The sequence below is a fragment of the Cynocephalus volans genome, chromosome 6 (genome assembly GCF_027409185.1).
Source record: "Cynocephalus volans isolate mCynVol1 chromosome 6, mCynVol1.pri, whole genome shotgun sequence".
Taxonomy (NCBI): domain Eukaryota; kingdom Metazoa; phylum Chordata; class Mammalia; order Dermoptera; family Cynocephalidae; genus Cynocephalus; species Cynocephalus volans.
This window is the reverse complement of record NC_084465.1, coordinates 13,228,968-13,256,499: the sequence shown is the minus strand read 5'-3', so window position 1 is coordinate 13,256,499 and position 27,532 is coordinate 13,228,968. Positions and strand designations below refer to the sequence as shown.

At 47.2% G+C, this 27,532-nt stretch overlaps 1 protein-coding gene across 1 annotated transcript; it reads left to right on the top strand.

Moving 5' to 3' along the window:
* The first annotated feature begins 2,991 nt into the window (after positions 1-2,991).
* Positions 2,992-26,127, top strand: ARHGEF5 (Rho guanine nucleotide exchange factor 5). Its single transcript, XM_063100536.1, has 15 exons — positions 2,992-3,233; positions 9,611-12,815; positions 13,376-13,433; positions 13,866-13,930; positions 14,180-14,433; positions 17,318-17,478; positions 18,033-18,185; positions 18,480-18,609; positions 18,880-18,954; positions 19,339-19,428; positions 20,543-20,700; positions 21,332-21,493; positions 22,926-22,996; positions 24,606-24,710; positions 25,397-26,127. Exons 2-15 carry the CDS (start codon positions 9,623-9,625, stop codon positions 25,552-25,554), a joined length of 4,833 nt encoding a protein of 1,610 aa, XP_062956606.1. The 5' UTR covers positions 2,992-3,233; positions 9,611-9,622; the 3' UTR covers positions 25,555-26,127.
* Positions 26,128-27,532: the final 1,405 nt, after the last annotated feature.

Here is a 27,532-nt window from a genome sequence, read left to right as displayed (position 1 = left end):
CCTTGAACAGCACTAAATTTAGGCTACTGTCAACGTACAAAGGTGGAGAAAATAAATAAGGGAAAACTAAGGATGAGAAAAGAGTAATATGTTCATCAGAATGGAACAGGGTAGCTAAGAACCACAGTAGCCAAATCATCACGGATTTAAAAAAGAAAAAAATGGATAGACCATGGTCAATCAAGTTAAGAAAAGAACTGAGTTCAAAATTAATTCAAAAAGGCTTATAGGAGGGTCATAGGACCAGGCAAAAAGTACAGTCAGAAAGGCCTGAGCAGTATCCAAAGAACTAGCACCAGACTGGCTGAGAGTCAGAGTTAACCAAGTGGGAAACCATGCAGCCAGGAACAAGATGGTGGCACCATGACATCTGGTCAGGACGGTGACAGCCCCAGGGATAGTGCTGATGAGTCTGGGCTTCAAAAAAGGTCACTGTAATTCCTTCAGTTCCAATACCTAAAACTGTACAGGACAGTCCCTGTTCCTCTCCCTACCCCATAACTGGATCTTAAAGGCATTGCCTCTAATTAAAGTGGTCCCCAATTCTAGAACCTGTTTTTAGTCTCCCCCATCTAATACAGCTTTCACTTAAAAATAACTTTATTTTGAATCTGTTTACCTTTCCCAGCCCCGGTCACCTGGTTATTATAAATGTATTCACTCAACGTGCAGAACAGTCAAGCACTTTAGAAAATGAAACTAACCCATATGCAGTACCTTCCCACGTCAGGGTCAGGTACTAAGGTGATTTCTATTACTTTACTGAATCACAACAACAACCTAGTGAGGTAGGCATTATTAAATATTATTTTCCCCATTTAAGACATTAGGAAAATGAAGTACAGAAAGATTAACACGAAGCACAGGAAGGTTAATAAGCCCAAAATTTCACATTAAGTAAATGGTGAAGGCAGAATTCAAATCTACCCACCTGAACCTAAATTCCATCCTCTTTCCACAGAATCATTCTCTCTCCTCTCTAGGCCTTTTTTACAGAGAAAATATAGGCCCAAATAATAAAATGTCAAAATCTCAGGATGGAATGACAGAACTGATTAAGAAGCCCAGGCACCAAAAGCAAGCACCAAGAAACAGAAAAATAAAATAAAGTAATGAGAACCATAGTCTACAAAGTGAAGGGAAGAAGACCCGGAGACCTAGACTGATCCCCACGTACAGCCACACCCTGCAGACAGGGACAGGCTTGGTGGGAAGAGCAAGCTCCCTAAGTCGTCCGTTTTAACTTTCCTACGTCTTTCTACTAGTTGAAAAGTCAGGTCAAGCCTTGTATGCTTCACTCTCTGGACAAGTGCCCAGGGATCAATGAATGAAGGTTAGTGACTTCAAGGACAAAAATGCTGATAGGTCAGAGTTGGCAGAACAAGACAAGGTCAAGTCTATGAGACCTGAGATCCAGAGAAAACAAAGAGTTAGAGAGCTGTCATCAAAGAGAACCACCAAAGAAACAGAGCAGCCAGGGCCAGGCTGGTTTAGGAGGCAGCTGCAGCACCTCTGACCACACTGCCCGCTCCCACCAGGCCGGTGGAAGACACCAGAGATCAACAACTGGCGCCCAAGGATCCGAAGTTCACCAGCTTCGCTCATCCATTAGAAACCAAGGGCCCTCTCCTTCCTTGGACTGAGTTCTCCTCTCCCAGCCTAGAAATAGAGACAGTTCTAGTTTAAACTCCTTCACTTACTGCACTCTCTGTTCTTAATGCCCCTGCTGGGCTGATGACACATGCTAGGCCTGCCTTTATATACTGAATCCTACAGTCACCTGAGCCCTGGTGTTTCCCTATTGTTTCCCACACATTCCATGGCAGCTGAGAGTGCACTAAGTCGGCTCAAGTGTTTATGGCTTAACTCCTCACAGTAACATGGCAGAAGTAGCACGTTCTCTGAACATAAAGCTGTTTCGGGACTCTATCAGAGAAGAGACTATTCTTCCTTAATTACGTTCTATTCTACAGCCGCCTTCAGAAAACCGATGATCGTGTTTAGCCAGGATCAGGGCAACAGCTGATTGGCCCAGTGATCTAGAAACGGTCTAACCCACTGCGCTGTTTGGGTTTACACCATGGCATTCCTAAGAGCAAAACAGCCAGTGAGCCCATTAAGATTCTACTTGACTTAGATCACCATAGAAACCCCTGGAGAAGTAATGAATGGGTTTGGGGGGTGGTCGGACTAAAGTGAACATATCCAAAGCCTCTGTCCTAGGTAAGGGATTCTTACTGTGTGTGCCTGTGTGTGTCATACAGACTTTTGGCATTCTTTTAAGTTATTGGAGGGACATAGAGATGTACCCATTCACGCTTGGTCACCAAGACCAACAGAACACGTTTCCCTGACAGAATTAGAAAAATATATAGGCATGAGAAAACACACAGACTGGACACATAGGCTTAGGGACTTCAACGCAAATACACACACACACAGGACCTTGAAAGAACACATAAGAAACACACCCCCTGAGCTATATAATCATCCTAAAATGAACTCGGGAATACAGAAGCAAACAGACAATATCTAGAGGAAAGCCATGGGCATGGTGTTTCGGGGATAGAGATAGAGATGAGAGATTGGGGGGGACCATGAGCAAGGGGCGCAGGAGGTGCCCTTTCTTATGCCCAAAGCGACAAGTAGACATCAGGGAAGAGCAATTAACACTGGGGCCTGAACACAAAGCCGCACACACACAAACTCAAGTCTCAGACATCCAGAGCCATGGTCAAGCCATAAGAGAAACACCACCAGAAGGGCCGAGGTCAGCCTGGTCCAGACTCTGGCTCAGGTGACGAGAGATTCCAGGGCCATGCGAGGACACAGGACAGCCCCTGCCCCGCCTCTCTCCGGCCAGCGTCTCGGGCCACTCCTGTCTGCCGTGGGACCTGCGGCCGCCCCCCGCGGCTCTCCCCGCGGCCTGCCCCGTGCGCCCGGGCTCCGCTCCGCTCGCAGCCCGGCCGCGCTCCCCGGCTCTGACGCGGGCGCTGCTTTCACACCAATGAGGCTCCGGCGCGGAGGGGCCCTGCCCCTCCCCCGGGAAGGTGTGTCCCTGTTTCCTCACCTGAAACTTCCTAGGAAAGCCCGATCCCTCCCTCCCGTCCGGGCGGCCAGGGGCGGGCCGCGGGTGGGGCGGCTGGGGCGGCCGGGCCTGCGCTGGGGACTGTGGCTGGCGCCCGGGACCTGGAGGGGACTCTCGGGCCGAGGCAGCATGTGACTCCGACCAGGTGGGTGCCTTCCTCCCTTCTCAGCGCTTGGCCCCGGGCGGCTGGAAGGGCCCGGCCGGCCGAGGTAAGGCCGGGACGGGAAGGAAAAGGAAACTAGGCCTTCCCCAGGGACCAGCCCAGCTGGGTCCCGGGGCGCAGGCTCCGGAAATGGGGGGCTGGGCCTGTCGGCAGCTCCTGGAGTGCGGCTGAGTCCCCTGGTCTGGAAGAGGGGAGGAGATGGAGGAAATGCTGCTGCCTGGTAATTTTGCTTCCGGCCGGGCCCCCGCCTTGGAAATGGGCACCTTGCCCCCAGATATTCCCCGGGCCAGCAATCAAGGCTCTTTCTTCCAAGTCTGGGCCCTGGGGAAAGCGAACCCCTATAATAAGGAATAATAGAGATTCCCTTTTAGACTCTTCCTTACCTGGAGATGTTCTATTGTCTCCTTTTTCTTTACCAGGCCTGGGCCTTCCTTCGTGTATCTTCCTAAGTCTTTGCATACGTGTGTGTGTCCATGTACCCACCTCTCTGTTAGCCAAGACTCTTTAACCCCTAACAATGACTCCTGCCCTCCCCTCACCCTATTTCCCTATAGATGGGAGTGTCCCAAAGCTTCCTGTTAATCACAGTATTGCATTCTTAGGTGGGAAGGGAGCTGATTAGAGTTGGGGGCTGGGGTGGGGGTGACAGAGCGGGGACCTGAGCTCTAGTTCTGAGCATCATTTGCAATTGATTTCCGGCAAGACTGCCCTCATCAGGAGAGCTAGTCCTGCTGCCACTTGATTTTCAGATCTCAGTCCCCTTCTCCTCTTCCTGGAACTTGGATTCCCAAGATAGATTTACCCTCCTGTCCATCTAGAAGTGAACTCTGGCCAGGACTCTTGTCAGATTGAGGGGGAAGGGCGTGTCAAACAGACAGGGACAGAGCGGTGATTTTCCTTCCCAGCTTCCTCCCTCATTTGCTTTCCCACTGCACTCCATGGTCTTGCATCCTTGGCCTGTTCCCAGAAGCCCCAGATCCCAGCTAAACAGTTCCCGATGTGGCCTCTTTCTTAGACTTCCTGTTTTACCTACACCTGGAGGAAGCTCCTGGCCTAGGCCCTAGCAAAATGGGTATCATTTGTTAACCAATCTGTAGGCCTAAAACTGAAGCCACGGCCATTGAAGGGGTCCTTGGGAGGCTGGGGGCTTGGGGGGGGGGCGTCAATTCTGAGTAAAACTTGTGCAGAAGGAATGCTTATCATGGTCCTAGTAAATCAGGAGAAATGCAAAGTGAATCTCTCTTATCCAAAGAATACAGTGATTCCAAATAGAGTCAAGAGTCTTCCTATATTAGGGGTCCGCAGAGTGCATGGCTGCCCATAATGTGGTCAGTCTGAGGTTCTGTGGCCACATTACTCACAGTCTCTGTGGGATAGACAGGAACATGTCATTTGTGGTGTCTGGAGTGGTCAATCACTAGGTGGTGTGGACAGGAATGGGGTCACTTGTAGGGTCATGGGTTGAACAGGAGCAGCATTACTCAAGTGTCAGTGGTGTAGACACAAACAGGTGATCTACAGCATCTGGTGTATCCAGGGGCTGGGTCACCCACAGTATCTGTGGAGTAAGTAGGAGCTGATCACTTACAGTGTCTGCAAGGTGGACCAAAACAAGCTCATCCTCTGGGTCGATGTTAAGGACACAAATGGATCACTCACACTCACATTATCTGTGTGGACAGCACCAGGGCCACAGATGGACTTGTGGGGTGTAAGTCAGCATTGCCAGTAATAGTGTTCTTATATGAGGGCACTTCAAAAAGCTCATGGAAAAATAAAATTCAAAGAAAACACAAATCTTTCCATGAACTTTTTGAAATATGCTAGTACAAGGCCATCTAGTCTATAAGGCAGTAGATGACATGGTATTGTCAGACATTAGGGAATAGATAAGAAATTATTATTACAGTTTTCACCGAGATGGTGAGGCTTTCCTACAGTGGATAGAACATGGGCTTTTGCAGTCCGTGGTCTGAAGAACTACCCATATTTTGATATCTTTGTAGTATTGGGGGCAGCAGGGGCAAACAGTGAATGAAGGTACACATGTATGTGGTTATCTTATTTTTGAAATCAAAATGAGAACATATCTTTTGATTGGGGGGAAGGCATTTTCCTAATATGAGTAACAGTATAGAAGATATAAATGCAGAAATATTGTAATCTCCAAAGTATTTCACTGATTTGTGTTGTAAGTCAGAGTGTTTGAAATTTACACCCCTGGAAAATCCAGAAAGCATGATCTTCAAATATGTAAATGGCACTCCATATCAGTTCCAAGAATAAGCAGTGTGATGGGGGCGGGGGGTATCTTTGAAATACAGTTTTATGTCTAGTGACTAGAAATGGATGAGAGCCAAAGTGTTGGGAGGCTCTAAGGGAGATAGAAAGCTCTGTCACTGTGTTAATGAAGTGACTTGAAGCTGTCTCATAAGAAGTCACACGTGGACAGGGTCATGCAGATGCAAAATGTCTCTGGTCTGGAGGAAGGCCAGTTCACCATGATGCCATGCCCTGGTTTTGCCTGTGCTCAGATAAATAGTGATTATTCACCCCCAGTGGAGAAGATGAGGGCGTTTGCAATATAACATAATGGGCAGTGCAAAAACTCTCTCCTGATGCCTTTACATGAATAAAACCATGTTTTACAAAGTCCCTTTAGCTTTGTCACATTCTAACTTTGTCAGACCTTATTGCAATAGGGTTACTAAGACAGGATCAAGTATAGGGAACATGTTCTCCCTTTGGGGTAAATGGTGGTTGAGCATATGACCACCAATATTTCCAAATGTATAAAAACAGTGTAAGAAATAGTGTCATTGAGGTTGCGGGAGACAGACAGACATCGTGTCGCTAGACTGGAACTGAAAATGTCCAGGCAGCACATGATATATATTGGTATAGCCTGGATATGGCGGAAACACATACATTGAGGAGCTCCTTGTTTTGAGGACAAGGTGGTGTATGTGGGAGATGGAACCTGAACAGTACAGATGTGGGTGAGAGAGACCAAGGATTTACTCACATGGTCTCCTTAGGTAGGTAAGAGCCAAGTTTCAGAAAGGCTACGGTGAGGAAGTGTATTATTTAATGTGTGATTGAGAGAATAGGATCACCTATACTGATTACAATATTTTGCACTTCAGAGCTAGGTGTAGGGAGCAAATCACACACTGTGTCAATTAACTGGAAAAGGACATAAGCCTCCTTCTACATGGGTACATTTATACCCAAAGAGATACCTCTTTGACCCATATAGATGGTATCTGTGTTCATAGGGTGGCCAGGATCTTGTCACATACTATATCTGCAAGATGTCTGGGGACCTGCCTGTTTGGTTATGTCAGGCTCTATTGCAGAGAGACTCCAAGGGTGGCTCACTGCGTGTGTGTGCATGAGTGCATGCATGTGTATACTTGTGCAGGGGCTCAGCAGGACAGTAGGCATTCGGAGCTGGTGGGCTTACACTGTAAGCCTGAACCAGAAAATAAAGGTGCAAGGCCAGGTTCAGCATGGGGTTCTCTCTGGACTAGTGACCTGCCAGCTTTCTTACAGCTGGACACCTGAGTGACTACAAAAGACTTAAGTCAAGAGACGTTGGTTCAGGTTCACCCATACTGTTTACTTAGGAAATCTGAGCAAGTGCCTAGGGTCTTTGACCTTTAGTTTTCTCATCTGTAAATTGAGCAAAGTTTTCTGTGTGTTTCTAAAGGTCTTACCAGCTTATAAATTCTTCATTTCTTTCTTACTCTTATTCTTTCAGGTCAGCAATAATCACAATACCTACTATTTCTATGACCCTTAAAGATAACAATGCACTTATTTAATCTTTATTAGAACTTTGAAAGAAGCATTTATCCCCTTTTTAAAGATAGGAAAATGGATGTTCAAATAAATTAATTTCTATGAACTAGCAAAGATACAAAAAAGGCAGAACTAAGAATTGAACCACATTCTTTTATGGTTCTTCCAAAAGTTCATGGAGAGATTTGTATTGTCTTTCAATTCTATTTTTCCACACTCTTTTTGATATATTCATATGCTTCCTTCATTCATTTGTTCAATGCATCTTTGTTGAGGGCTACCTAAGCTTCAGGCAGAGGGGATTGAGCACTTAGTATGGCAGCATCTGTGCCCTACGGAGCTCATGGTCTAGCCTGCAAAATGCACATTAGTTATGCCATTACAAGGGCAAGGGGTGTTCAAGGAGAAGCAAAGGATTCTCTGGAGCAGGGGAAGAGGTTTCCAGGCAGAGGGGCAACACCCGTGGAGACCTACAGTGAGAGAGAGGGCAGTGAGCTCAAGAACCTAAAAGCTGGTGCGGTGGGGCAGGTGCCACCACGTGTTGAGGCTGCTGGAGAAGATGCAGAGGCCAGGTTGTGCAGGGTCTATAGCTTATGCAGAATATTGGGGTTCCATCTTAAAGGCATTCACAGGCTGCTGAAAGATTTGCACTAGAAGTGGTGCTTTTGAAGATAACTCAGGTGTTATGTGGCAAATGAATTAAAGTAGAACAAGATGTGGGGAGGCCAGAAGCCAGGCTGTGCCCCAGGTGCAGTGGCCTGGGCAAGAGTCCAGCAGCATGTACCAGGTTCTAGCCATACAGATGGCAAGAAGGAGATAGCCTTGAGGGTTGCTCAGGAGGTGGCGTCCATAGGACTTTGTGATTGATTAGATATGAGGCATCTGTCTCTGGCCAGGAGGGAAACAAGGATTTTATTCTTTATGTGAAAAATATTTAGTAAGCGCTTAGTATAGGCCAGATACTGTGCTAGGTATAGACAGGTGAGCAAGACCATTACTGGTATAGTTCTCACTTTCTTAAAGGTTACCATCTATTGCTTGAGATAGAGGATAAATCAAAGTGCACACATAATTATATAATTATAATCATATAAATGTTACAAAGGAGAAACAAAGTGAATAATAATTGATAAGTGCTACAAAGAGAAGTACAGTTTAGCCTCGTTAGAGGATTGGGGAACATTTAAGGAGTCAAACCACGAAAATGGTTTCCCAAATAACAAGAAAAGAGAGTATTCCTAATGTCAATAGTGTTAAACTCCGACAAGAACTACCCGGAATAAAGGTCCACAGAGCCTTCTTTGGCATTAACATGAACATCATAGGGAGTGGTGGCAAAATGGTGTTTATCGAAGGGGGACTGGAGGCAGGCAGGACATGAGGACATGAAGACAGCAGATGGGAACGATCCCTTCTCGATGTTTGAAAGGCGAGAAGGATGTGGGAATACTTAAATATTGGTGGGGTGGTTCCAGCAGAGAAGGTGAAAGCGTGAGAGAGAGAGAGACAATTCACAGCATAAGGTCGGTGAGGAGGCAGGCTAAGAAAGATGGAGCTCGGCCAGGAGGCAAACCTCTTGCACTGGCTGAGGAGGAAGGTGGAGGGTGTGGGAATGAGGGACACTCTGGGTTGCAAGAAAGTGAAGCAGTTTCTCTCCGCTGGTTTCTAAATTCTTTGCAAAGTAGGAGCTGAGGTGTTCTGCTTTAAAGGAAAAGAGAGGCAGGAAGGTCACTCTTTTGGAAAGTTATCAGAAGAGCTTACGTGATTTTGGAGAGAAGGGAAGAGTAAGATAATGAAACTAACCCAGTTTCATGGGTCTGGTTGAAGTCACTATTGTATCTAGTGCCGTCCTAATCTAAGAAGTCTAGGTATCATTCCACTTTACAACAGCTGCCTCTGTAATTGAAAACAAAATTGTTCATGAGTTACAAGGCTCCACTAGACACTATGAAAAATAAAAAGATGAGTAAAATCCAGACTGTGTATAAAGAGTTGAAATTATAGTACCCTGTGCATTTGCTATAATAGCCTGACCTATTTTTTTAATCCATGTCAGCAGTTTAGAAGGAAGATCCCCCTCCTGACACTACTTCTCTGGGCTATTAGATCTAGGGTGTGTCACACGCGGTGTCTGGGAGTTATATGAGGCTGAGTCACTCTTGGTGTCCAGAGACAGCATATGACATAATCCAATCTAGAGGGTAATGACCACTGGGGGAGCACTTGGCACTTTTTGACAATGTCTTTATATTGCAAACAAATTATTTATTATCTGTTCCCTCTACAAGATTGTAAGTTCCATGAGGGCACGGTTTTTGTCTCATTTGTTACTGAATGTCCCACATTTAAAAGGGTCCCTAGGTGAATGTTAAATGAATAAATAAATGATAAGTTTTATAGAGGCTATTGCTTCTTTGGTTGAGTACCATTTTTTCTCAAAGAATGACCCTAAATGGCACCAAAGAAATGTGTCGCTCTTTTTCCCTATGGTCTCTCCCTCTGATGGGTAAAAGCAGAAGAGGTATTAGAAACCTTTGTCTTTTCTTCTTCCTTAGGATTCAGCCCTGATGGAGGCTGAGGAGCCCCAACATGGAGCCTCTACTCCCCTCGCTGCCATGGCAGATTTCAGTGTCATGCCTGAGGCTCTCATGAGGAACAGCCAGATCCCTGCCTTGGAGCCCACAGCTCAAGAAGACCAGGACCCATCCTACAAGTGGACAGAAGAACACAGACCCTTAGTGACCCAGCATGGAAAGTTAAAGGATGTGAGTGACTATGCAGCTGAGAGTATGCCCTCTTTCCCCAAGGAATGTTCTGCAGATGTGGAGAACCATCAGGAAAACCTTGTGGCTGAAGCTGGTGACACTGAAGATGTCCAGGAGGTAGTGCCCCAGAGCCTGGTAGACAGACAAGCAAGGACACCAGTGCCCCCAGAGCTCTGGGCCTGCCCCATCCACGGTGAACATCTAGACATGGTCCCAATATCCGGTGAACTGGGCAGCCAGGTGGAGGTGGAATTTTGGCCGGATCTCACTTCTTTGACATTGGGCTCTGGACAAGCAGAAGAGAAAGAGGAAACCTCTCCAGAAACCTCTGATCAGACCAGATTTTGGCCTCCCTGTGAAGAGCACCATGCAGAGACCAACGAGACGGAGGGCTCCGAAGGTGGAAGTGTCAGGCAGGGGGAAGAGCTGCAGTCTGAGGAGGCACAGGAAAGTCAAGGGCGAGAAGGGCTCATGCATCCCCAGGAGCTCCAGGGGCTGGAGGAGCAGGGACAACAGGAAGTGGAATTTCAGGGGGAAGGAACTCTGGGGGACAATGTGTGTTCTGATGGGCTTTGGGGGCAGCAGGAACAGATGGTCGAGCAGGTTAATGGTAAAGAGGGAGGACAAAGGCCAACCCAGGGACAGGTACAAGAGGTTGTGATGCTGGGAACACAAGGAGAAAGGGAGAGACTCGGTGGGGAATTGGAGGGTCTGAATTATGGTGAGTGGGGTCCAGATGACAGAGAGAGGAAGCCTGCGGGTCAGGGAGGTCCAGAATGGGGGGAACAGAGGGACAGGGCGTTGAGGAGTCCAGAAGAAAGTAGGGTGGACGCTCAGTATGTGGAGAATAAGAGCTTAATGGGGAAATCAGAGGAACCAGGTGGAAAACAAGAAGATCTGGGTCTAAAGCGGAAAGTGACGGCAGTCGAGTGGCAGGAGGAGGAGGCAGGGTCAGGTGAGGAGGAGCCAGGGAATTGGGATGGGAGCTGGCTGGGGAGCACTGGAGAGGAGAGGAATATGGAAGAAGAGGCAGAACATGATGGGCTTTCGACACCCGCTCTGGTAGCCCCTGCAGTCTATTCTCTCTGTGACTCGTTTCCAGATGCCTCATATCCCATGATGCAGATTCCTGGGACTCAGACAGAGCCCAGGGCTGAGGAACTGTCCCCCATAGCTCTGACTCCTACACTGGAGCCAGTTGGATGGGCCGACCAGCCCATTTCTCTACCTGGCTCCTTCTCCCCTGAGGAGTCACCTGACAACGAAACAGCTCAAGACAGCCAGCAAGAGGGACCTGAGCTGAGGAAAAGGACAATGTCCAGCCAGGGGACTGAAGTGGCCTCTGCCAGTACATCTGGGACTCCTCCAAGGACACCAGATGCAGCTCCTTCCAGTCCTGCTGAAGTCTCCCCCATCACAGCTGCCTCATTATCTGCCAGCCCCCCAACTGCCTTGCCCAGGAGGGAGTCCCCTCTTGCTGCATCTTCTCCAGAAACCTCCAGAGCCTCTCTCTCAACTGACAACTCATCTCCCTTTGGGCCTCCTGAGACTCTCCCAGCTGCTCTCCATGGCTTTCCCCCTGCGGAAACCCCCATGGACCCACGTGCTGGTGCTGACGGGGCCCGCCCTCCGAGCCCCCTAGCCAACTGCATGGGAGCTGGCCCACACCTAAGGAGCAACTCCTTCCCAGGCTCCCACAGGACAGAGCAGACTCCAGACCTGGTGGGAATGTCACTGTCTTTGTCTCACTCAGAGTTGCCCCAGAGGCCCCCCAAACCTGCCATCTACGGCTCCATGATCCCAAGAAGGGACAGGAGAAGTGGAAGGGACTGCAGCATCGTTTCAGAATCCCCTCCTCTGTTATCCAGTCTGAGGCAGGACTCTCAGGAATTCACCTCAAATCCAGAGAGGCCCGGTAGTCCTCACTGCAGCCAGCCGTGGGGCTCCCCACACAATCCAGCCTTTGCAGCCGAGTCTCCTGCCTGTGGTTCTTCTCCATCCCCTGTCTCCATGGATATGAGGGTACACGAACCTCTGCCCCCTCCTCCCCTGGAGAAGAGGCATGTCCACCCCTCCACGCTGGAGAGAGATGGCCATCTGCATGCAGCGGCCCCTACCCTGAAGCGGTACGGCCATCCTCCATGGGCCCTAGATTCAGTGGTGCATGGCCCCCCTAAAGGCCCACTTCCCCAAGTTCCTGATCCCCTTGTGGCAAGGCAGCACCGACCTTTGCCATCTACCCCAGACAGCCCCCGCCATACTCAGACCCCTTTCTCCCACAGGATGCGATACAACAAGCCGTTACCCCCAACTCCTGATTTGCCCCATCACTCCCCCAGTATCTCAAGGCTCTACAGGCCTCTACCCCCAATTCCCCTCATGGATCCTCCCACTGAACCACCCCCCTTACCTCCAAAGTCCAGGGGGAGGAGCAGGAGCACTCAGGACAGACTTAGGAATGCAGGGGGCCAAGCCACACCAAGACCTGTTTGTCAAGACTGGACAGTCTCCGCTCCCCCCTTTGCTGGACGTACATCCTGGCCCCCAGCCATAGGCAGGTTAGCAGAGTCTTTGGATTCCACCAGTAGGAATAAGGCTGAAGTGGCCCCTGGCATGGCCTTCAGCAACATGACAAACTTTTTAAGTCCCTCCTCCTCTACCTTGCCTCTGGAGCTCCAGCGACCCACCCCTAAGGATGAGTCAGGGCTCTTGGAAGAGTCTGAGGTCCCTGCAAGAGGACCTGGGAGAAGAACAGCCCCTCAGGAAGGGGCCAATGGCCCACGGAAGTCAGCTCCAAGCCAAGCAACACAGCCAGAAAAGCCCAGCCATGCCCATCTGGAGAAGGCATCCAGCTGGCCGCATAGGCGGGACCCAGGGAGGCCGCCAGAGGGCAGCCGTGGGCAGATTGTGGCCCCCGGTGAGGCGCCCAGCAAGCACAAGGGCTGGCACCGGCAAGGCCTGCGCAGACCTTCCATCTTGCCTGAGGGCTCTTCAGGTGAGCGAGGGGCAAGGACCATAGGGACACTGATGTCAGGCCGAGCTTTTCCCAGCTCCTACCACCTCATCCCATCTTCTAGTCCAGGGTCCCTGCTGTTCCCTCTGCTGACTTCACTCACACACGTGCCTAACCTCGACACAGAGAAGTCCTCATGCACCCTGAACTCACTGAGATCCTCCTTCCCCTCTCCTCTGTCACCCTGTCTCTCACCCAACCAGGGTCTTCTTTCAGTGTCACCTCTTTCTCCCGAGGTTGTTATGGACTTCCCTTCTACTTTTCAGTTGCCAACACCTGCTTGATCTCCTCCTGGGTAGTGGAAAAGGCAACCTCTATTGTCAGGTTCCCGTTCTGACCTGACAGCTGGGGACAGAGCCGGTACTGGCCTCCTGCACTGCTCTCTGCTTCGCTGCTTTCTTACTCCCCAGATTCCCAGTACAGCCCCCCCCCCTTTTTTTTTTTACCCTGGATACCTACATCTCCCACTCTAGGTCTTACTTCTTCTGCTCTCTCTAATGTCCCTCCAAAATCTCAGATATGTCACCACTTTCCATTTTCAGATGCAAGAGGTCCAGCCATGGAAAGATCCCTTGGCCCCTCAGACACTATTGTTTTTCGGTGAGTCACCCTGTCTCCTAACAGACACTTAGGATGCTGAGATTTCCTGATTAGGATTTTAGTCGATAAGGGTTCTGGGACCCTGAATGTCTCATGCTTGTCTCTTCAGGGGTTGGGAGGGAAGAGAGACACCAGGATTTCAGGATGGGAAGATTTCTTGTACCTACCTAGTTCTGTCAGCTGAATCTGAGTCATCTGTCCTCCTAATCCTTTTGGCCGTGAACTAAACTCCATGTAAAAGTTCCACACGACATTCGACAAAGTTCCGAACTACCCCAAAGGGGTCAGGCCACAACTCTGTTTCTCTCTAGGGGAGTTAGTCCTGACATCCTAACACATGTCCCAGAGGCTAGACTTTCTCTTCACAATCACCCAAGAGTCCTTCATATCTGATGGCCAGCAAGAACCCCAGAGCCCTTCTTTATTCCACAGTGAGAAAAAACCAAAAGAGGCAAGGGGAGGCTTTTCAAGACGCTGCTCCAAGCTCATCAACTCCTGTGAGTACCTGGAAACAGCACTGTCCACCCAGGTGGGCTTTCTGCACAAGACTGGAGAAGGGCTTATGGCTGTCAGCAGTGGGGGCGGGGGGGGAGGGACATCACAGGGAGAGAGAATTGACAGCAGTGACAGCAGTGACAGCAGCAGAGAATTGCCAAGAGTGACAGAGAATTGATGATTCTGGGGCTCCACTCACCTTCCCTTTCTTCCCAACTCTCTCCCTCTCCCACGTGGCTTTACCCCTGCAGCCCAGCTGCTGTACCAGGAGTACAGTGATGTGGTTCTAAACAAGGAGATTCAAAGCCAGCAGCGGCTGGAAGGCCTGGCGGAGGCCCCGGGGCCTGCTTCCCCACGACAGCCTCGGAAGGCGCTGGTCTCCTCCGAGTCCTACCTGCAGCGCCTCTCAGTGGCCCCCCGCGGCTCCCTCTGGCAGGAGATCCCCGTGGTGCGCAATAGCACCGTGCTGCTGTCCATGACCCACGAAGACCAAAAACTGCAAGAGGTACAGGCCAGGGTGCAGCAGGTGGGGACAGGGGATACAGACTGTGTTTGCTGACACACTCACTGCCTACTTGCCACCATGGCCAGGAGCACGCTGTCCCTGCCACACACTCACCACACGCGCACACACGCCGTGACCTCTGGTCATTCCCACTCAGAAGACTTGGAAGTGTTTTCTGAATGTCACCACCGTCCCTCATCCCTCCTCCTTCCATGGGCCATTTACTCCTACTTGTTACTGGTTTGGGCCCATACAGAGTGGCCTTGTCTCTGAATTTGTTGGGAGGGGTATGGAATTAACCCTGTCACTGGTGCTTTAGGGCAGACTAAAATTCCCCTCTTCACCCAGGATTTCAGGCTATGCTAAAGTTTTCCTCCTCAACCAAGGCACATACAGGGACTTTTGGTTGGGTTCCTTGAAGAGGGCCCCTTGCAGCCGTCCTGGGGTCCATTGATCTAAGACAGACTTTAGAATGACCATCGGTCCCTGCTTGGTCATTACTCCAAGTACCAAGACTGGAATATGAGCTGTTTGTCTGATTTTAAGCTATTATCATTTTAATAAGTTTTCATGTGGAGAGCTTCTCTTAATAATCAGTATGAAATATGGGATAGAACCTTTCTTCCCAGGAAGACAAGATGGCACAATGGAGTAGCATAATCTGTAAGCAGTTTGTCTCTGGAGTAAATGACCTGGATGGGAGGCCCACTTTCACACTGGCTATTTAATTTTAGCCAAATTATTTGATAATTCTAAGCCTCTGTTTTCTCATTTGTAAAACTGAGATAAAGAGTTACTGGGAGAATTGAAAAAGGTAAGCGCCTAGTACATGGTAATCACTCAAAAAACGTTGACTATTTAGATTTTAAGTAAGGCAGGCCTGGGTTTGAATCATGGCTTTAGAGCCCGTGGCGCACTTGGTAGAGTGCTGCGCTGGGAGCGCGGCGACGCTCCCGCCACGGGTTCGGATCCTATATAGGAATGACCGGTGCACTCACTGGCTGAGTGCCGGTCACGAAAAAGTGAATCATGGCTTTACCATTTACTAACGGTGTAACTTTAGGCAAGTTATAGAACTTCACTAAATCTCAGTTCCCTCATCTACAAATTGAGAAAAATTATAGTGCCTGCCTTTGAGGGTTGCTGTGTAGTTTAAGTGAAATAACACATACCTAGCTTAGCATGGTGTCTGGTGAGTAGTCTGGTAAATATTAGTGTTGTCCTGTCCCCCTTTCAGAGGCAGGGAGGAGTAAAATTTTGGCCAGAAGGACTTATGGACAAACACTGCTTTTACCAAGTCAATCAGAGACAGCTGTACATTGTTAGGCTTTTCAAAGCCGAGACTCAAGGGCCCTGTTCTGACTGTAACTTTTTAAGCACATGGAAGATATTTAGAAAATCATTGACCAGACAGTGGGGAGACATGAACCGTAGCTCTCTTTCACCGACTCCTGCATATCGGGAAGTTCACCAGGGCTCCTGTTCCAGCCCTGGTCTCACGTTTTTGAGAAGAGAGGCCTCTACACCTCTACCTTTTAGACACACATTTCATAAAATAGCAACTCTGGGTGCTTTCAGACTTTATTTCTTTTGACTGTCATATTTTTGTAATGGAGATAGCTAAATCTACACAAAAAGACAAGAAAACCGAGGTTCAGAGAGGATGAACGAGCCACCCAAAGTTATATATTCATTGAATGTTAGAGTAAGAATGCAAATAAGCTCAGTGTTGTGTGGAAGGTCATCTGGCCATGTCATTGGTTATCAAGTCATCAACTGGGTGTGTGTGTCTTCTTTCTCTTCTACCCAAGCATCTATCTTGAAGCCATGTGCTTGGGTGAAAAGCATAAGGAGCCCAGCTAGAGTCATAGCCATGAGTCATTGCGCCCCCTGCTGGAACCTCCAAACAGGTTCTCAAGTGCTGGGGCTTTTCTCAAGTTCCCTGCTTCTTCCCGTTTCTCCTCGAACCCCAGACTGAACTCATCACCTTCATCCTCTAAACCTGTTCCTCTTTCAGAGTTCTCTGGCAAGTCTCAGTAAGTGACTCCGTCACTCCACCCAGTTACCTAACTAAAAAACCAAGGCATTAGCTTTGACTTTTCCTCCTCTTTCAGGCTCCTTTTCTAGCAGATAACCAAGTCCTTCCAAATCTACCTCCTAAATATTTATGACTTTGGTCTACTTCTCTCCCTTCTCTTGGCTATTCAGGACTTCACCTCTCATCTGGAATTATTACAGTATTTTCTAACATGGTTGTCTTGCCCCTTCCAATCTTTTCTCCATACTGTGCTCAGAAATATCTTTATAAAAAGACAAATCTGATCAAGTTATTCCCCTAAATAAAACCTTTTTCTGTTTTCCCATTAAGTTCAAACTATTTTACATTATTTACATAACCCTCCAGACCTTGCATCTACTTGCCTCTCTAGCTTCATTTCTTGCTACTACTTTTATACACCTGGTTTCAAAAATGCTCAATTTATTTAGATTTTTTAAAAATAAATTTTATTGTATATATTTAAGGCATACAACATGATGTTATGGGATACATATAGGTAGTAAAAAGGTTACCGCGGTGAAGCAAATTAACATATCCATCCATCTCTCATAGTTACCCTTCTTTTTTTTTTTTTTTTTAATGTTTTTCTGTTATTTAGGTTTCCTGAAAGCACCTTACACCTTTGGGGGCTTGCACATGCTCTTCAAACCCTAGATTAAATCTTACTTACTCAGTGTCCTTTTCCTCTCGGTCTAGGTCAAATTAGGTTCTGGTTTGACCATGAACTATCTTGCTCACGGCTCTACCCCCAAAACATAGTGGCTGGCACATACCAGGGAGTCAATAAAAGTTTTTAATTCATCTTCCTTTTCTCCAACTCTCTAGGCCAAGTTTGAACTGATCGTGTCCGAGGCCTCTTACCTGCGCAGTCTAAACATAGCTGTGGATCATTTCCAACTTTCAACCCAACTCCGGGCCACCCTTTCCAACCAGGAACACCAATGGCTCTTCTCTCGTTTACAGGATGTGCGCGATGTCAGCACCCTGTGAGAGTTCCCTTCTCCCAAATTCCTCTAACTCAACCTCACATCGTTAACCTTTAAACCTTCAGTTGATTTTTTCCCTCATAGAAACTTTCTCATTGCCACAGTCACAGGATGAAACTGGGCCTCAGCTCCCCGCATGATTCCCAATGGCCATAGGGATAGAAAGAGCAAAGAAAAGGAGAAGGTTGAGTGGATAGACCCATTAATGGATAAATGAATTAATGCGAGCTCCTTTCTGAGCTGAGGTTTTAGATATACCATGGGCATGCCCTGCATTGCTGAGGTGTAGAAATCATCTAAAGGTCAGAAAACCAGAATAGAATCAAAAGAAGAACAAGAGATGGAACGTTAGGATCAGAGAGTTAGATCAGGGGCAAACTAGGGACAGCCGTGGAGAGAATTCTAGTACATAGCAATGGGCACAGAGCTAGGGAGAGTCCATAGATGTTATTAACTAATGCAGAGAAGAAGTCACAAGCTCAAGGTATAGCAGGGGTCAGCCAACTGCTGTTAAGGTCCAGAAGTTCCACAAGACTTATTTAAATACTACACAGGTTCCTTTCAGACTTGGAAGAGAACTTCGAGAACAACATCTTCTCCTTCCAAGTATGTGATGTAGTCCTGAACCATGCCCCAGACTTCCGCCGGGTCTACCTGCCTTATGTCACCAACCAGACCTATCAGGAACGCACCTTCCAAAGCCTACTGTGAGAATGACCTCCATTCAGTCCCCATGTGCACCCTGCAATGACCTTGCACCAATCCCCACCCCAGGGTGCTATCCCAAGAGCACATGTTCTTGTGCCCATTCTGTGATCTCAAGCCCCCATTCGCCCTCCATTTCATTCCTCACTCCCATGCCCTCCACCCACCTACATTGGCTCCCACCATCTCTTTCCTAACCCACAGACAACTCCACTGAGCCTCCATTCCCCATGCCTTCACTGAGTGCCCCGTTACTCCCCACATCCCTCCTGACCGGAGGCTCTCTGCTCATGCAGGAATAGCAGCAGCAGTTTCCGAGAGGTCTTGGAGAAGCTGGAGAGCGACCCTGTCTGCCAGCGCCTTTCCCTCAAGTCCTTCCTGATCCTGCCCTTCCAGCGCATCACCCGTCTCAAGCTGTTGCTCCAGGTACAGAAGATCCTACCTTGGTCCTCTCCCCTTAACTGAAAGGGATGATCTCAGGGAGCCCCAAGGCAAGAGACCGTCCATTCTTCTGCCCTGTTTCCAAATCCTGTGGATGATGTGAGCCACCTCCTCACTGTCACTGTCCACACCTTTCCTTCTCAGAAATCTCTGCTGCTGAAATTTTGTCCCTGGGCTTCTCCATTAACCAACCCCCAATCATCTTTTCCTGTTTTTCCATTCCTTTTTCCCATCTGCCTACTGTTTGTTCTACAGAACATTCTGAAGAGAACACAGCCTGGCTCCTCGGAGGAAGCAGAGTCCACGAAGGCGCACCATGTCCTGGAGGAGGTAGGCAGCCACCACCTCCGCTCTGGCCCCCTGACCGTCCTTTATGGAGAAGTCCTTCCTTACCCAGACCCACAACTCCAGAAAGCATGGGAGGTGGGACCTCGTCGCTGGGAACGCTCACCACCTCTCTACACCCACCAAACCTCCACACACACAACCCTCACATTCACTCTTACTTTCACTCAGCCCAGTAGTGTTTTGCCAGGTCATACAAAGTATACCAGGGTCCTAGGACTTCAACTTGATGCTGCTGTCACTCAACTACAGCCTGGTAGAAAAGAATGAGGCCATCACAACCTATTTCCAGATTTCTTTCAGGGGACTCAAAGGTCAGAGCCTCTAACCCAGTGCCATTCCCCTTTCCTCACCCTGCTCAACCCTCAGCTGATCCGAGACTGCAACAACAATGTCCAGAGAATGCGACGGACAGAGGAGCTGATCTACCTGAGCCAGAAGATTGAATTTGAGTGCAAAGTGAGCGAGCCCCCTGCACCCCCACCCTGGCTCTGGTCTCTAGCATGTCGCACAGGTCTCCCACTTCCATAGAACTATCTTGCTCACACTGTGCCCAGTCTGCAACCTTGTTTCTGCCCACCTTCCATTCTGTCCTATCTCTGGGATGCCTACTTCAGTCTCCAAGATGTATTGTTAAGTGCAGAAGAGAGGGCGCAGAACTGTGTGTACATTATACTGCCTTTGGTGTAAAAGTGGAGGATAAAAATCTATATATGTATCTGCTTGTGTATGCATGAGGAAAAAAGGAGCAGTGGTTACCTGGGGGTTGGGGGGGGTGCACATGGGAAATTGACAGATGAGGGAAGAATGAGGGAGAACTTTTCAGTATAAGTCTTTATAAAAAATTTTGGTGCTTGAACCTTTACTGTTTTATCCAGTCTCCTTCTAGTCTAACTAAAGCAACATAAACGTGGATCCAAACATAGGGTCAAAATCTCCCATCCAAACACAAATCTAAAATGACACTCCACATTCAAATTCCAGCTCAGAATAGACACCATCTTTACCTCCATGGAGGATAAGAAAAATCTCTTATCCACCTACTAATTTTATCCAATGTCATCATCTTGACCCCAACTCCAGCTCCATGCAGGCCCCACCTAGTTCAGTTTATTCTCGTCCCCATATCTGATTCCGACTGTGTCTCTCATGTTTCTGGTTAGAATCAAAGAGGAAATAGATGTGAGGACTGCTCATCTTCTAATTTCTAAGGCACATCACACTGTTCCCTGCCTTTTCCTTCACTAATTCCTAATTGGGCTCTTCCACCTCTTCTTCAGTTCAGGCTTCTAGGACAGAGCTCTCTCACATAGTCTCTGTCCTGGGTTGGACCACAGGTGCCTCGCATTTGCCTGAGCGTATAAACATGGGAGCCACACACCGGTGGACAGTGGGAGATACAGGGTTCAGAGAGAAATAGGATCTAAGTGCATGGCTGTGAGCAGGAGGGAAGATGTGGAAGAGATGACTGTCTGTGGTGGAACTTAGTTGGAAGCAGCAGGGTGAGGAGGGGAAGACTGAGAGGAAGCTTCTTGTCTGTGACACTGCTTCCCTCTCTTCCCTTGCCCTGTAGATATTCCCGCTTATTTCGCAGTCACGCTGGCTGGTGAAGAGTGGGGAGCTGACCGCCCTTGAGTTCAGTGTCTCCCCGGGGCTGCGGAGGAAACTGAACACGCGTCCAGTCCACCTGCACCTCTTCAATGACTGTCTGTTGCTGTCCCGGCCCCGAGAGTCAGTGACTGGAATGGGAGGCCAGAGCACAAGAGGGGAATGTGACGAGACAAGAGGGAAGGTCTAAAAGGGGCCGAGAAGGGCCATGCTCCTAGAGGAACCCTTCTCAATGGCTCCACCCATAGAGTCCAGGTCATGTCCTAGAGGAAAAAAAAAAGCTCAAAGCAAAAAAGGGGATCCCACCAAACTAGGTCAAGAGATCCTACAGCAGGACCTGTACTATGTTATAGGCACAGAGCAAAATGCAGCTAATTAGCTTATCACATTCTCAGATCAGTCTATTTGTTGGTTCTTTGGGCTGGACTCAACCTCCTAGCCTAGAGATATTTACCTAATTCCAGATCTTAACTCTCTGGTCCTAAGGGCATTAAAAGTTTATATTTGTTCTGTCTCTTCAACTCTTTAAAGTGGTAAAGTGTCCATTGTACTTGATATGTGGTTTGCCAAACTGGTGACAAATCCCTGAGGACTCGGGAGCTACCATGTTGGGAGCCAGATAGGACTATTTTATGGTTTTTATGGGGACTTTCAGGCTGCAGATGCTACAGTTAGGGATTTTTGAATCCAAGGATGTGAGGGTGGATGAAGTGTGGAAACCTGAGATGCAGGTTGAAAAGACTGTATTTTGCAGGGGGAACCGATTCCTGGTGTTTGACCATGCTCACTTCTCCTCCGTCCGAGGGGAAAAGTGTGAAATGAAGCTGCATGGACCCCACAAAAACCTCTTCCGGCTCTTCCTGCTGCACAACACACAAGGCACTCGGGCTGAGTTCCTGTTCCGCACCGATACTCAGTGAGATGGGGCTGGGCAGAGGAGATGGGGGTGGGCACCCTGAGAAGGAAGTGGGACCAAGGCAGAAAATGTGTCCAGAAAACAGCCACAGTGCCGTGTAGCCCACCCTGGAGTGGGGAGCGTCCATAGCGAAACCCACCTCCTAGAGCTAATAGACAACTTGCAGGAGATTGGGGGTGGCAGAGGGTGCAAAGTGGCCACCAAGCCTTAGCATCTATCTTATACCCTTTACTCAAGAAGGACAAGGTCAGTGAGACATCAGAAGGGAGATGAACTGGTATGAGTGAGCCAAGAATTGGAATACCAACATCCGTGAGCAAATGCCCACGTGTACAAGCCAGAAATTCTTCAGTGACCAAGGCTAGTGGGCACGTATGTGAATAAGACAAGCGCTGGGTGCCTTGTGCTTTCTTTACTCCCACCTCCCAACCCAGTCCTCTGCTAAGCAGAAATCCACAATATTGAGAACTATGATTTGCTCATCTTTTCAATAATAATAATAATGATAAAATACATTCACATATGCATACATTTTTGAGAGTATTAATAAGAAAACCTATAAAATCTGGCACACAGTGCCTACAATAATGAACATCTGAAAGACTATAGCTGTTATAAAAGATAAAGAGTCTCTCTTTAAAAGTTTGAAATATCTAATGGTCTGAGGAACTCCATGTTGTAGACACTTTTCAATTCTATCCCTTGGAAAGCACTTCAGGGTGGGAGCGATAATTCCTGTCCCCACTTACAGAACAGAGAACATGGTGTGGGGTTTGTATGCAAAATATCACATATGTCAAATAAGCAGATGCGGAGTTATATTCGTTGTTTCATGCTTTGAGCAGCAACTTCCTGGAACAGTAATAGTGTCAGCTCTCAGTTACCCAGGGAAGTGGAGGCTCAGAGAATGCAAAAACCTACAGTTGATTATGTAGTTAGGCTTGGGTTACATTGTGCCACAACAATGAAAATAGTAGATATATCTCCCTGATCTAATTATTATTACAGAATAATTTTCATCTTTGAGCTATTTAATAGCAGGGAGGTGGGCAAGAGAAAGTGATAGAGGGAATCTAAACTGAGATGAACATTTTGCTTAGTACAATCTCCAAAATGGAAAATCTACATGTGCATAATTGTCAGTTGACTTTATCCTCCTACTTGGAAGATATGAGAGGCCGTTAGGAGGACACACCTGGAAAGAGAAGGGGAAAAATAAAGTGTTGCAAGACACATTGACATATAGTTCAAGATTTTGTCATATTTCCAACCAAACAGAGTCCCATTGACTTTTGTCATAGAAGTCATTGAACTGGACAGCTCTTTGAACTAGACAAGTCCTTCCCACAGCCACTTGCCTTCCCCAACACTGGCCTTCATCCCCCACCCCCAGAACTGCAGTTGAAGCCATGACCCTGCTTTGTTTTCTCAGAAGTGAGAAGCTTCGATGGATCTCAGCCTTGGCCATGCCAAGAGAGGAGCTGGACCTTCTGGAGTGTTATGGTGAGTGAGAGTCTACGAAAGAGAGAGAAATGGCAGGGTCAGAGGTTTCCTTGAGATCGGGGGTTTACAGGGATGGGAGGTAACTCTGCGAGGCTCCCATTGCTTTTCCCCAGAAACTCAGGGTGAAAGATGGTTTACCGGAGCTTAAATACCTAAGATGCATCTGCTTAAAACTTCTTATCACCATGGCAGTACCCCTGCCCCATATACGCCCTGCCTTGGGCAATAGTTTGCTCTTTATAAAACACGTGTCCCCTTAAGTCTCTCTGCTTCTATTTTGCCTAGAGTGTACGTGCTTGAAGGTCTTGGGGAAAGGGGGAGAAAGTATGGCTGCAGTGGGAATTGCAGGAGGAAAACAAAACAGCTTTGCCTTGGCCACACCTCTCCTGTACAGGCGGACCTGAGGCCACCTACCCCAGCTTTCTGGGGACCCACGGTGGCCACAAGCACACACACATTGTGGATGTCTGCAGTCACACTAAGACTAGACTTCTTCTGACACTCATATCAGCCCCATAGTTGTCCTCCAGCAAGGATTCCCTAGTTTATACCCAGATAGAGACTAAGCACAAAGGGACACTGGGCCTAAAGTGACTGAAAAGACCAAACTAATACAAGGAACCTTGAGAAATGAAGTAGGAAAAGTGTGCTGTACTGAATTCTGTTCCCTTGTAAACTGTGTGCTGTACCTGCCGGGCTTCAGTGCCCTGGTGGGTAAGGAGGGCAAGAGAATTCCTCCTTCTTCACTATGATCTTGTGAATGGCACATGAGGATGGGCTTTAGAAAGAGTACAAGTAACAATGCAGTACTCTGTTCTCCTAAGAAAACCAGCGCAGTTGGTAAAGTACGAAGAGCAATGAACCCATCTAAGATGGAACACTTACAGGTCAGGCATACTCCGAGGCTTGTTATCTTGAGCTTCATATCTGTGGAAATTTCCCCTCATTTATATAAATGCAGAAATATAGAAATCCAGAATGTCCTTAAGAATCATCTTGATGAACCTTGATCAGGGATCATCTTGATCACTTATAGATGGGGAAACTGAAGCTAAAGCTTTAAGTCACTGGCCTAAGTCATAACCCGGAACCCCACTGGTTAAGTCTCTTCTAGTCCCACGTCTGGTGCAGTGAAGGCAATGCAGGATGAGTCACAGACTCAGATTCTGCAGTCTGGTTGGAGAGGCAAAGCACGTACATGAGATAGTTAGATGAGGGATGGATGGTTTGGCATAGACAATCAGTTTTAAAGAAGTTCGAAATCCATCGAAGACTAAAGAGTCAGGGAAGGTTTCAGAGGGAAGAGGTTCTCTAGCAGAATCTCCAGTATTTGTAACAATGAGTAACTAGAGGTCGTCACAACATATTTCTTAACCCGTCTTTCCTGTAGAAGTTTTGATCTATTTCTAATTCCGGTATTTCTATTTCTTTATCAACCATTTGATCCCTGGTAGAAGATGAAGACTTTTCCAACTGCCTCTTTTGTCTGGAACTTTCAACAGTCCAAACTTACCTATAACTCCAGTTCTTCCAGCTTCCCCCTACAATCCCTTGCCCATGTTCCAGTCACCTGCCTCTCCTAATCTCTCTTCCCTTCTTCTCTTCACAGACTCCCCACAAGTACAGTGCCTGCGAGCCTACAAACCCCGAGAGAATGACGAGTTGGCGCTAGAGAAGGCTGACGTGGTGATGGTGACCCAGCAAAGCAGTGACGGTAAGAGGGAGAGTCCAGGACAAGTGGACTGGGCGTTGCGGGCAGACCACTATAAGGGGATGCGTTGGTTACCCGGGCTGATGTAACAAAGTACCATAGACTGGGGGGCTTAAAACAACAGAAATCTATTGTCTCACAGTTGTAGAGGCTGGAAGTCAGAAGTCGAGGTGCTGGCAGTGACACGCTCCTTCTGAAGCCTCTAGGGAGGATTCTTCCTTACCTTTTCCATGGCAGGGTTTTCCTTGGCATGTGGCAACATAACTTCAATCTCTACCTTCATGTTCCTGTGGCCATCTTCCCTCTGTATCTGTGTCCAAATTTCCCTCTTTTTATAAGGCCACCAGTTATATGGGATTAATGGCCACCTTACTTCAGTATGACCTCATCTTAACTTTACTAATTCCATCTGTGACAACCTCACTTCCAAGTAAGGTCACATTTTGAGGTACAGGGGATTATGACTTCAACATATATTTTGGGGGAGACACAATTCAACCCGTGACAGTGGAGAAGGCTCAGGAGTGGGCAACCATGTGTGGTCCCCTGGGCGGCTAGACTTGTGCTGCTGGGGCTCCTTAGTTCATTCAGCCTTAGGATTCAGAAAAGTTTCCAGGAGGGTGGTCCAGGGGAAACTATCTTGAGTCTTTCCCAGATAATTCTTCTTCCCACCCACTCTGTGCCCACAGGCTGGCTGGAAGGCATGAGACTCTCAGATGGAGAGCGAGGCTGGTTTCCTGTGCAACAAGTGGAATTCATTTCCAACCCAGAGGTCCGTGCTCGGAACCTGAAGGAAGCCCATCGAGTCAAGACCGCCAAACTACAACTGGTGGAACAGCAAGCCTAGCTGTTCTCTGTATGGAAGCTGCTGAGCTTAAGAACAAGCTGTTCCTGAAGAGTGCTGGCCCCTGAACCCTGCTGCAGAGGCCTGCTGTGGACCAAGAATTAAGCTTTCCGAAAGCACAAGGACAAAATCCAGCTAACCCAGTCGCTCGTCCCAGGCCTTCTTTTTTGTGCTTTGTGCTTGGTGGGGGGATTTTGAAGGACTTTGTACTGGACTCTGGGAACCTCTTTTCATAGGAAAAGGGACCAATGGGGCCTGAGCCAATGAACTTTCCTGTACTCATACAGTACATAAACATTCTCTGCTTCCAGAGTGTAGATTCGAACCTGGCCAAAGTTTCAGCTGTGGCCACATGTTAAAAAGAATCTGACCTCAGTCCACTGGAAGGAGTGGTTTAAGGGGGAATAACACATTAGATGAGTGGGTCAACCTGGTGACTTCTAAGGTATCTTCCAACTCTAGACATTATCCATAATATTTGTGCGAGGTCAGTGTATGCCTCTCTGAGATCTGTGTCTATTGGTGACAATGTGAGGGTAATACTCTCTCACTCTAATAAACTTGGCACTTCTCTGAGTGATTTCTTCTCAGACTCCTCAGCACTGAACAAGGTTCAGAACGTGAAATCCCATGAGGGTTCCATTTGATTTAAGTGACATAAAAGACCAGGACAGTGCATTGGTTATGGCAGCTACTGACTCTGCCTTATTGGCCCCTGAGAATTTGGGCAGTTTTCAGCTTGTTATGGCTTCATTAATTGATGAGTGATGAAAACCCCATTAAAACCCCTTCTTTTATACTCTACCCATAAGGTACGGGTACAGGCTAGTTTGGGTAGATTTGGCAAATTCTACTTAGACCATTCATGGTTTTACATTCTGATTTGAATTATTGTGAAGATATATTCCCAGCCCTTTTATCTTCTTTGTGAAAGGCAGCATGGTGTGATGGGAAGAGTTGTAGGATCCAAGTCAAGAGACCTAGACTGCAGTTACCACACTGCCATGATTCAACAGGACTATGTCTCTGTTCCCTTAAATGTAAAATGCAGGATCAGACCAAGTAACCTCCAAAGTCCTCTCGCACTCTAACGATACACCAGTTAATTTCTGTCTCCCTTCATGTTGCTCTTCTCAGTTGAAGACTACCACTCTACAGTTTTTTTTTTCTCTTGTGGAGCCCTCATATGACAATAATATAGTCATCTTTTATGCCATGTTTTAAGCTGAATAGCTGGATCCTTCCTTGGTCACTCTACTACTCTGTTTTATATTTAGGAAGGCTCAAAAGTAAAATTACATTGCAGCTTTGTACAAAGGTAAGAATAATACTATAAAAATTTGTCCTATGCCTAATTAATGGTGATATGGCATAACAGTATTACTTTTGATAACACACTATGTTTTCAGTCCATCCTAAAATATAAGTTAACTTGCTTAATTTTTTTAAAAAGTTATCACTATAGTGATATATAGATTATAATTATATACAGATTATAAGATTATAATTAAGATAGGGGCTAATATTTTATTCTAAGGAGGATGACACTGTAAAAAATATAAAATAGAGGTGGTTTTAGAGAAGTTCAATTGAGGATTTTTACTATTTTCACGAAGACAGATTTTAAAAATAAATGATATTATTAATATAAAATAATGTGCATGTATATATATATTAGTATATAAACTAATAAGTGATTTTTTAATAGCAATAACAATAACTATAATATAAACTATTGTGCAAACCAGTATATCTGAATACTGGCCATATGGCTTGAACATAGCCATATCCAATCTTGTATTTTCAAGGCAAATTTTTCCTTATATTTTCAAAGACATAAAATAATCAACTTCTAAATAATACACAAGCAAACAATTTTTTGAAATGCGTGACTGCTGCTTTGCTTGAAGTTGCTAAGACTTTCTGATCCCTTTGGCCCTAAGTTCTGTAAGATTTCTGACTAAAACCGTTGTTTAGATTT

What these genes read in the sequence shown, in the direction of transcription:
- ARHGEF5 (XM_063100536.1), top strand. Translation starts at nt 9,623, where the DNA reads ATGGAGGCTGAGGAGCCCCAACATGGAGCCTCTACTCCCCTCGCTGCC. An exon ending in TCAGACACTATTGTTTTTCG is followed by an intron (nt 13,434 to 13,865) that starts GTGAGTCACCCT and finishes TTTATTCCACAG; the next exon opens with TGAGAAAAAACCAAAAGAGG. An exon ending in TTGCTGTCCCGGCCCCGAGA is followed by an intron (nt 20,701 to 21,331) that starts GTCAGTGACTGG and finishes TGTATTTTGCAG; the next exon opens with GGGGAACCGATTCCTGGTGT.